The sequence below is a fragment of the Chaetura pelagica genome, unplaced genomic scaffold (assembly GCF_000747805.2).
Source record: "Chaetura pelagica isolate M959 unplaced genomic scaffold, ChaPel_1.0 scaffold17, whole genome shotgun sequence".
Classification (NCBI taxonomy): Eukaryota; Metazoa; Chordata; class Aves; order Apodiformes; family Apodidae; genus Chaetura; species Chaetura pelagica.
Window position 1 is genome coordinate 1872852 of NW_009970726.1, and position 10544 is coordinate 1883395.

A 10544-nucleotide genomic window follows, 5' to 3' on the forward strand; every position below is an offset into this window, starting at 1 on the left:
TGTGGGAAGTAACATTCCACATTTGTCTTTAGAGTGACAGTAATCTCTGTCCATCTTTAAGCAACACATACTGCAACAGAGACAGATTGGCAAGTGATACTTCTAGAGGAGTAGGCTGTGTCAGTAATGTGAGCATTGTGGCCTTTGGGTCTCACCTCTCTGTCCGCATATGCAGTAAAATTCATGTGAAGGTCAGGATCTGGGGGACTTGCAGCAGTGCCCGAGGGTCACAGCACCAGGGGGCATGTCTTGTGCAGGAGCTCTGTGTTCATGTCTGTGCCCAGATGTAGGACTCAGTCATAATAGCTGCATCCACAGTCCTGTGATCAGTTTTTTCTAAGTAATAACTTTAAATTTCATCTAGCTCTTTCATGAAAAAATAATTCCCTTTTAAAGGCTTTAATGCAACAGTGTGTTTTATGTTTATATAACTGAATTGGAAATCCACATGCCTAATTTTTGTTAATCTGGTGATGACTTTTAAGAATGTGTTTCTATTGCTTTGGAATTGTCCTGTTTTGAGCCAGGATGAAGCCAATTTTTCTTTTGCTCATCAGTGCTTCATCCTGGCTCAAACCAGGACAGGAATCTTTGGGAAAAATGTGATATACCCAACCAGATAGGAGAAAATAATAATAATATTAAATTATTTTAATTTCTGTGTGTTGTTGATATAATATATTACTGCTGTTCCTCAAGTGAAGTGAGAAATGATACCTTTTGGAAAGAAATCTATTACATAGTTTGATAAACACAGGAAACATCATAAACTGTGGACACAATTATAATTTGTAAGCAAGGCTATATAGTTTGGCATCCTGGGGCAAACTCCATTGCCCATCCAGTGTGTTCCCTGGCACAGACCTCAGAATACCCTGACATGTCAGAATAGAGTAGTCCTAAGTCTGTTTTGTGTGTCTGTGTCAGTCATCTTTGGCTTCATGCCTCAGGAGGGGAATCCACAAAGGCTTTTATGCTGCAGAGGTTATCTAGAATAGGTGAGAGAAGGAGCAGGCCTTTCCTTTTGTCCCTTCACAGAACATACAATGTTGGTTTGGGAGTGAGTGGGCACTAGTATGAAAGAATATCTGGCTGTAGGTGCATCTTCAAGGGTGTCCATGTATTAGGCTGTCATTTGCATGATTCTTTGGTATATACTAATGGAGTTGAGAACATGTCATTCCATGCTATACAGCATCAAGAATCCAGAGTCCTGATGCAGTGAAGTCAATAAAAAAATGGAGTAGCAAAACAGTTTAGTTCCTGAAAACTTCATGCTGCACTTAGTGCCCCACGGCCTGTATGAAACATCACTCTTATTCCAGCATTATTTTTTAAATCAGGAGCAAGATCTTTAAAGACTTTTCTGATGTAGTGGTTTATGCCTGTTGATACTTCACAGTATGTAATCTCTTCCGTTTCTCTTTTCAGCTTTCACAGTTTATAGTAAATGTAGGTGGAGTTGCTGCTGTGCTTGATTGTATTGGCAGCTGCAGAGGGACTGTCAGGCTGCCTGGCATCATGATGCTTGGTTATGTAGCAGGTCATTCGGAGAGGCTGTCAATGGAAGTGATTATCTCCAAGGTTAGCTCTCACTTTGTTGTCTTCCTGTAATCTTTGAGTGGTAGTCTGAGAAAGAAAGACAAATCAACATAGACAGAGAACATATTTTATGACATAATTATATGCTTGCTGTTGACGAATGCCCTTTTTCCTGATATCACTGCTTGCTGCAGCTGAAATCATGTGGTAACCTGATCAAAGTGTGTCTTTATGAAGTTGAATCTTTTATAAAACGTCCTGGATTAGTTTGTGAACATACATTTGTATTACAGTACATGATTTTTCCATGATGCAATTGCATGGCTACAGAAAATAAGTCAGTGCATTTCTATGGTCTGTTTCCTCTTAAAATGAATATTTGTGGCTACATCAAAACACTTTCTGAAGCAAGAACGTTCAATGGTTTAATGTTTAATTCTTCACTGCACAAGCCTGACTTTGCTAGTCTTGCTACAATAATCTTACAGCAGATTTTCAGACTTGAAATTACCTCAGTTTCTAATGTAGTGTGGTTTGATTCCGTTGTGCAAGTGACATTTCAAATGAGATAAGCTCTAAATTTCCAAGTTAAAAAAATTTCTGCTGGGCAATGATATAGAAGGGAGACAATTTGCAATATTCACAATAGGTGAAATTAGTGCCTGACATAATATTATGATTTGAATAATGCTAACTAGTGACAGGAGGAAGGAAGCAATTTCACTGAGCATTGGCCCATTTTCACACTGTGTCACTAATTTAAAATATACTGTATGAGTGGAAAAAATTAAACAATAAGAACAGAGGAACAGATGTCTTCTATCAGAAATGCAAGTTAAAAAAATGGAAATTGCTACAATATAACATCAACAAGTATGCAGGAGGAAGGTAAGAAGGAACAAAAAAATGCCCTTTTGATTTTGAAAACTACAGAAATATACACCTTTTCCTTGCCATCTCTGGAGGCCGTTCTTCTCTGAATATGTCTCTGTGTCTCCATCTTCAGGGATGCCTAGAGCAAGTATGTTCCTGCTGTTGAGTGCTTGATGTTATGTGGGATTAATCCAGGATTAAGTTAATGAGAAAACACCTAAATTATAATTTTTTAAAGAGTAATAGTGATTGCTACCATAACTGAATTGGAGTGCAGTGAGAGATTTTGTAGGGATCTGTGCAAACTCATATGAATTTAAATATGTTAATGAATGACCCATAAAAAAACCACAGATAGACCCAAAACTCATTAAAAAAATTGCTGCAGGGGAAACTAAGCTTGTGGAACAGTACATAGTGCTGAGGACATGACTTGGTAAAGTGGAAGCATTTGAAAGAAATACCCTGTGGCATAACCACGTGCAGTTACACATCTAATACGATGTTGTGATGTAAAGCTATAGCCCCATTCTGTGGAACTGTATCTTGGAAAGGGTTAAATTTGGAAAAAAAAATAAATAAATTAGGTCATACTGGACAAACACTTCAATGTGGTCTTCTGCTGCAGTGGCAAAAACAAAGACAATTCAGTCTTTTGTGGTATTAAAGATTGGAAGATAAAGTGCTATTGGAAAAGAGAAGTTAATGTATGTAGTACTAGTGTATATAGTTCTGTTGTCTGTATTTGGAAAGGATCTTGAAGAAAGCCCTGAGGAATGTGCAGAAAAGACTAAAAAATCATCCATGGGATGGAGGAAGAGGTTTTTTAGTTAAAGGTTTGGTAGCCTTACCTTACCTAAAGTAGCACAAAATATTTCCTGTTGAAGTTTCCTGGTATAAAATACCAGCTACTAAGTAGCTCTATAATACTGTACAGAAGGGATAAAGACTGTGAATATGAACCAGAAGAACTTCAGTAACAGCTGGATGTGAGTGAGATATTCTCTATCTCTTGATGTCTTCAAATCAAGAATTGAAACTTTTCTGGAAGTGATTGGAAGAGATTGGATTGGATGAAGTAGTAGACTCAAGAAGAGGTTGATAAGTTGAAATAAAGTCAATAACGGAGCCAGACACGATGGACTCCTTCTGGTCTTGAACTGCTTTCATAGATGTATAAACACTCAAATTATTTTATTTTCAATCTGACAAAATGGAAGCCTTTAGTCTTAGTATAGCCTGAGTCATGTAATGCATTCCTTTATTTATGCCTTAAATGTGTCTGTTAGCTCAAACTGCCTTCTGAGTTAGAACATTGTATCTTTTTCTCTCTTTCTTTAACTAGATTTATTATTCTTGCTAGTCATGGTTGTATGACACCAGTAGCATGCATTCTCTTCTAGCTTATTTTAGAAGAGTGTAAGTAGAGAAACATTGTCTAACAATCAGTATCAGTTTCGAGTTGTCCTTCCCTAGTGTAGATTTGTAAAGGTTGTGCTTTTGATTAATGCTACAGGGAATACCAACACTGTGTGCCTGCTTGGTAGAAGAAAATGAAGATCATATTAAGGCAGCAGCTGCCTGGGCCTTGGAACAGATTGGAAAACATACTCCTGAGCATGCACGTGCTGTTGCAATAGCAAATGTGCTACCCACACTACTTGCTATGTATATGGACACACACAGTTCAGAAGATCTTCAAATGAAAGCAAGTATATGTTTAATATTTGCAGTATGAGAGATTTGTTGTAATCAACACACACAAGTACTTAAAAACTACTAAATGGTATCTGTTTTTATTGATGTTCATTATGTCATGGATTTCCTGAGTGTAGGGTGTCCAAGGGTTGTGTGTCATTTATTAGGAGCTGCTGGTCCCACTGGGTGTGCATATGGTGCCTACCAAATCGTATGGTACAGCCACAGCAGTCTAATCCCTCTTTTTTTCCCCCCAGTTTAGATCAGAGTTGTGTATACCCACAAATGCTGTAATTTCTTGTGAGTGACTGATTTCTAATATCTGGGGTTTTTTTTAAGTAGGAGCACTTGTACAAAATATTATAGCCCTTGTAGGTTTGCTTAGATTTTTATGATATTAATAAAGCTGTAACAAATACTCAAAGCTCTGCTCTTGAAAACAGGCAACTCTTCATGATTAGGACCTTCCTTGTGTGAGAGCTAGTAGAGTTGCAGCTTGGTAAATTATATTTCTGAACAACAGTTTGTGACCCAACTGAGGAGTATAATATGACAGGATATGGTCTCCCATGTTGTCCTATGCTTCTGTACTTTCCATTGAAGCATAATGCTCCAGATGTATAAAATAACTTTTGCATAGTCCTTTTCAGTGGTCACCAAAATCTCAAGGCCAAATTGGCTGTACCTATAATCTTAGCCAAGAAGGTTGTTAACTGCTGGTAGCAGCCAACAATGAGCCTGTTTTCAGAAACTAAGCACTGATACTCAGCTGTTTCACTAGCTCTTCTCCTCCCTGCCTGAAGGCAGTGCACTGTGCAATGTGCTAGCCCAGACCAGCAGACTCTCCTAGAAACCCACTTCTAACATACAATCTTTCAAAATGTGTTTTGATATAGCTTTTTTCTTACGTTACAGTACTTCAGTTTACTTCAGCCTACTTCTGCTTCCACTGTAGTCAAAGGAAAATTGCCATTACTTTGACCATAGATAATGTAATAAGAATATGATGCACTGTAGTTTTTGAGATTTAATAAATTTAAGTAGAAAATTGATTCTTCATTAAGTGACCTGATAGATATAATAGTTTTTGTTCAGAAAATACTCTTTGAGAATTCTGATCAATTTGCGCTTTTTTCAACCAGACTTCAGTGATACATAACATGAGTTGTTGATATTTTCATTGATATCTTGTGACATAAATTTTATTTTGCATTTCAATAGACTAAAAAAGCCTTAAAGAACATCCTTAAGAAGTGCATGCATCTTCCAGCACTTGAACCATTGCTGCATGATGCCCCTCCCAATATTATGAAACACATCATTGCGCAGTTTAGTAAGGTAAGGAAAGGCTCTACTTGATGAGTAGTATGTTAATCGTTTTCCATTCAGCAAGGAAGCTATCTTTTCAAATATGAAGTCTCTCTAAAGGTCTCAGTTGTTTTCTCAGGATCTTCAAGCATCACCTATGGAAGCAGTTTGGAGCATCCCATTCTTTTGTCTGATAAAACTGGATATTGTTTCATCTGGAATCTGCCATAATTCATCCTTAGACTGGGGAAACAGTTGCTTATAAGCAAGGTGTTTTTTCCTTCCTTGCCTCTTGAGATTAAGTGGAATATTAACTCACGTGCAAATATTTTCACTGAGCCAATGTATCACATAAATCCCAGTCACATCTGGTTTAGATAAAGTACAAGCTGTCTGTACAGGAGTCAAGTAAAGTATTTTACAATAATCTAGATTATAAAAACTTCACCACTTTTATCCTTATTAATTTTCACTCTCAATTAAGTGTAAAAATCCCAAATCTTTTCTCATCCCTCTCAAAATTTGAAACTTGTTAATTACATTGTTGATTTGAGCACAGGATGTAAAAAGTGACATAATTAAATATTTAAAATTATTTAAGTCATTGCTAACTAATCAGGAGGTTTCCAGTGTCTACAGTGTTCACCAGCTGTTGGGAGTCTTGCTCAACTATAGACTATTGTTTGTGCAACACTGCAGTGTAATGTGTTAGCAGGGGGTACCAGGCTCTCTTGGTGAGATCTTCTTTCTGGAAATGGCCAAGTAAAACACTCTATACTTAGTTCTGATTATCACTGATCTGGAAGCACTACTGTTTGTAGTGCAGATTCCTGATCACATTGCCACACTTAGGTTTGTCCTGTCTTCTTACTAGGCCTGTACAAAGATTGGATATGTGCACAGAATCTAATGCCTTTTGCTTCTCTGTGCTGACTGGAGCTATTAATGAGCTGAGTGCATAGTAATTGGTTACACAGTGTATCGATTTTAATATTATTTGCTGTTGAAGCGGCTTTGTACCCTTTGTATCAGCTGATGTTTTGTTTTTCTTCTCCTACATTGGATTAAACAAACCATACTTGTCTGGCATTTCCTCTTCTGAAGTATATGTTTAAAATTAAGTTCTCTGCAGTAAAAGCATTTTTCTCTCCTGTACCATAGCTTGGGAATTTCCTATTCTTAGAGCTGTGGTGTATTATTACTGTAGGCTTATTTATAGCACAGTAAAAGCCTTATTCCTGAGCTGTGCTTCAGAGTGGGATGCTATCCGTTCTCAGTGCTGGACTGTGTCATTTTAGCATTATCATTTTCAGGGTCTGTGCAATTCTCTGCTGTCTCAGTTTGACCTGAGGGGAAGGAATTACGTCTCAGAGGTGCTGTCCGTCTTCAGAGCCTCTTCCAAGAGGGTTTTCTGCTGTCTTACCCAGCCTGGAAGTCACAGTGTGGAGGAGGAAGGCAGGGAAAGGCCCATATCCTGTCTCCTTGCTAGTTCCTCCTTGGCAGTTCTTGCTGTGGGAGATATGTGGAAACAGCTCTTTTCATTTCCTACAACAAAATGATCCCAGTTTTTACTGACACTTCCATGCAGCATATCACAGGGAGAAGTCCCTATCCTCCCCCGTTGTTTCTTGACCTGTCTGTTGATTTTGTACAGCCTAGAGGGAGCAGAGAAATGCAGGCTGTTCGCCTATATGCATGGCAGAAATCTCATCCTTTCCTTCATCATTTTAGGCAATCCCTTCCTCCTCTGAGGCTCTCGTTTTACACTGAGATACAGCTGAATTTATGGCTTGATTTGTCTGACCAGTGTGACAGCTTGCAAAGTGCTTTTGCCCCCATAGTATGTAACTCTCAGAGTTGGTTTTAAACCCATCTGGTTTTGTTGCAGATGCAGCTGACATCTTGCATTATCTCTCTCTTTCTTTTTTCCTTCCTTCCTTTTTTTTTTTTTTTTAATATTATTGCAGCCCTGTGGGCCTATGGACTACACGCTGTCATTCTGCCTTGCCTGGCCCAGCCCCCACCTCCCTCCCTCCCTCCTCCCTCCCTCCCATCCTCTGGACAGAGCTGCATATTGGCATCACTCAGGGAGCACAGAATGTATTGTCTGATCAGTTCTGCTTCTTATCCCCTTTGGCTGCAGAAACTTCACATTTTTGCTTTGTGTGTGTGTTTGTAAAAGGCTTCCATGGCTACACAGTGTGTTGTAGGATTTTAATATCTAGGAATTTAATAGTAGCATGTAATGCTTCAAGGCTGCATTGTTCACTTGCAACAATTCTCAGTATTGTTTCCATGCACTAATCTATACTAGATCATTATAATGATATAAAATTCTGCTCTACAATTAAACTGTGGGAATTGACATAAAAGACCTGAATAACTTGGTTCAAGTGAAACAGATGCTGTTGTTATTCCATGTCAGTGTTCTGTTTTTATTATTTATTTAATCCCTGCAATTTTATTGTCTCTATAGAAATAATTCAAGAAATATTATTTATGTAAAGATAAACATTAATTATTTTTATATATGTTCTATATTAAAGTACATGTTAAATTATGTTATAGCTGTAAAGGGCTGGTTTGTGATTTTTTTGCTGTACAACTGGGTGTTAAAATACAGTGGTCATTACAGATGTTGTACCTCTGATGTTCCAGTTTTATTTGTCCTTGGAATTAAAAACAGATAAGCAATATTTGAGCCTAGTAGCATAGAGATTCTTTTAAAGGAAAAAATTTTTTTAATGTACTTCTCTGTGTGTAGGTGTTACCACACGACAGTAAAGCACGTCGTCTCTTTGTAACAACTGGTGGACTTAAAAAGGTTCAAGAAATAAAAGCAGAACCTGGGTCACTTCTTCAGGAATATATCAACGTTATTAACAATTGTTATCCGGAGGAAATAGTGAGGTAGGGAAAATGGAACTTAAAGAATTAATACTTACAACACTGTTAGTTGTTTTTCACAGGAAAAACACAAAGCAAGGACTTAAAATATTAATTTTACTTCTATATTAATTTGGTTTTTAATAAATCAGCATAACATTTCATTAATTGGTAACACAACTACTAGACATACTTTTGAACACTTTCTCTTTTCTGATTGTTTTTGAATCAAATTTCTTTGTCTGTAAACTAAGCCCAAATAATCAGGCTCTTGCAGGAAACTGGGAATTATAATCAAGGCTGCACTACTCAGACAGACTCCAAGGCTTCAGCACAACCGCTCTCATATTAACGCATGTCTGAGAAGTTTAATTTGTCTTGGTAACTTGTTTATGGATTACTCAGGCTCCAGATTACAAGTATTGGTGAATCTTTGGTTGCATCCTAGACTTCCCCAAGAGCCTGTCTGAGCTAGTGTATTCAGAGGCTCCTTTGAAACTTCCTCTGATGTACAGAGGGTCCAGTGGCTCTCCTGAGCACTTGCTCTGCCCACAGCTGCCCTTTCTCCCCCAGCCTCATCATGAGGCTTAAGTGTTATATAAAAGGACCATACACCAGCTGTCTGCACCAAGTTGAACTTTGCCCTTAATGAATACAGAAACACTATTAAATAGCTTACAGTCAAAATGTCACCATCCTAAATTGTAATAATGAGAGAAATGCCCTCCTAGATTCTAGATACCCATTTACCAGTCCTTCAGTCCATCAACACATCAAAAGGATGTTGTACTCCTGCACTCCCTCTACAAGCTCTGAAAATCTGCATCATCAATTTTAATTATAGCAACAGAGTTCTTCAGCTAATGGTAGCTACAAACTAAGTCATGCAAAATGAAGCCCTGTTTGTCTCCACGAGGAACAGCCAGTGGCTATCAAATGGGTAAAGGCAAAATCATAAATAAACTTAATTCTTCATCTTTTAGTTCAGAGGGAAAGAGGACATTTACTTACACTTTTCTGGATATAATTAATGTTTCTTTTTTACAGCTGTTTTTTTCCCCTGTAAATGAAATTAGGTTACTCATGTAGGCTGGGATGTAATAAAAAAAAGGGCCCCTTCGAGCATCTCCTGCTTGCCTCTTTGTCCTGCTGCCTGATGTTGGTTGTGCTGCCTGAGGCACAGCTGCTGTAATAGGCTCTGGGTTTGGGTTTGTCCTGGAGACCTGGTATTTTAGGCTGTTTGCAGACTGAATATAATAATGCATTGAAAAGTTGACTTTACAATCAGAGAACTAACATGAGAACTAACATTATGCAGAAGTCATCCAGAAAGTGAAAATAAACAAAGGAAATGGATCTTCCTTCAGTGTGAAACATTGGGGATTTCTACTTTAATACATTTTAGGCATGCATTACATGGAAGTGTGTTCCCCTCTCTTTATAATTAAAGCTTTTAGGACTCAGAGATGACAATTTACATGCCTGCAAAACCAGAAATGTACATAGATGTATCTTTTTAGAATAACACAGTAATAAATTTCAGATACTCTTAAACTGGAATACAAGGATGAAATGCAGCTTTGGTGATGTTTGCATATCAGAAGCATGTAGTTGGTCCATTGTGGAAAACCAACTGAATGACAGCAGGACAATAATGGCACCATAGAGTCCTACTCTAATGAAAACCTATTGGATAATCTCTGTCCTTGAGTTGGCATTAGAGACAGAAGGTCATTGTGAAAATTTTTTTTTTTTTGTTCCAGAACCAACGTCTCATGCATTGATGCAGACTTCACTTTAGATTTGGGGTGTGTGCTTGTGTCTGATGAACAGCAGTAGACTGTTGTCATCTGGCAGCCTATGGTTCTGTGTAAACTCATGCTTTTTTATTAAAGGCTAGAATGTCAAAAGAAGTTAACATCTACATTCTCAGCAAAGACAATGCTTATTTCAATCTAAAAACTAGCCACTTACCTACATGCCCTAAAAGAAGCTAAACAGATTTTTGAAAACGTAACTTTCAAGTATAACTGATGACATAAGTTGAGAAGCAGGTTCTTAAAACATTGTAGGGGAGTAACTGTAGAATTCCTTGACCAGTGTTTAATGCTAGGATTTTTTCCTGATCACTAGAAATATGAATAGTGTTTCATTACTGAACACAGAATATGCCTTGTAGTCTAATGCACAAATAAAATGTTTCTCTTGCAGGTATTATTCCCCTGGATATTCTGAGA

The 10544-nt window shown here is 37.7% G+C and overlaps 1 protein-coding gene across 1 annotated transcript in view; it reads left to right on the forward strand.

Annotated features, from left to right (window-relative positions):
* The window catches only part of SPAG6 (sperm associated antigen 6), a 33344-nt gene that overhangs the window by 19814 nt on the left and 2986 nt on the right, over positions 1-10544 (forward strand). The window contains exons 6-10 of the mRNA XM_010007017.1: positions 1432-1584; positions 3932-4123; positions 5335-5451; positions 8186-8331; positions 10519-10542. Of these exons, the coding sequence (XP_010005319.1) occupies positions 1432-1584; positions 3932-4123; positions 5335-5451; positions 8186-8331; positions 10519-10542 (632 nt within the window). The remainder of the gene's footprint in view (positions 1-1431; positions 1585-3931; positions 4124-5334; positions 5452-8185; positions 8332-10518; positions 10543-10544) is intronic.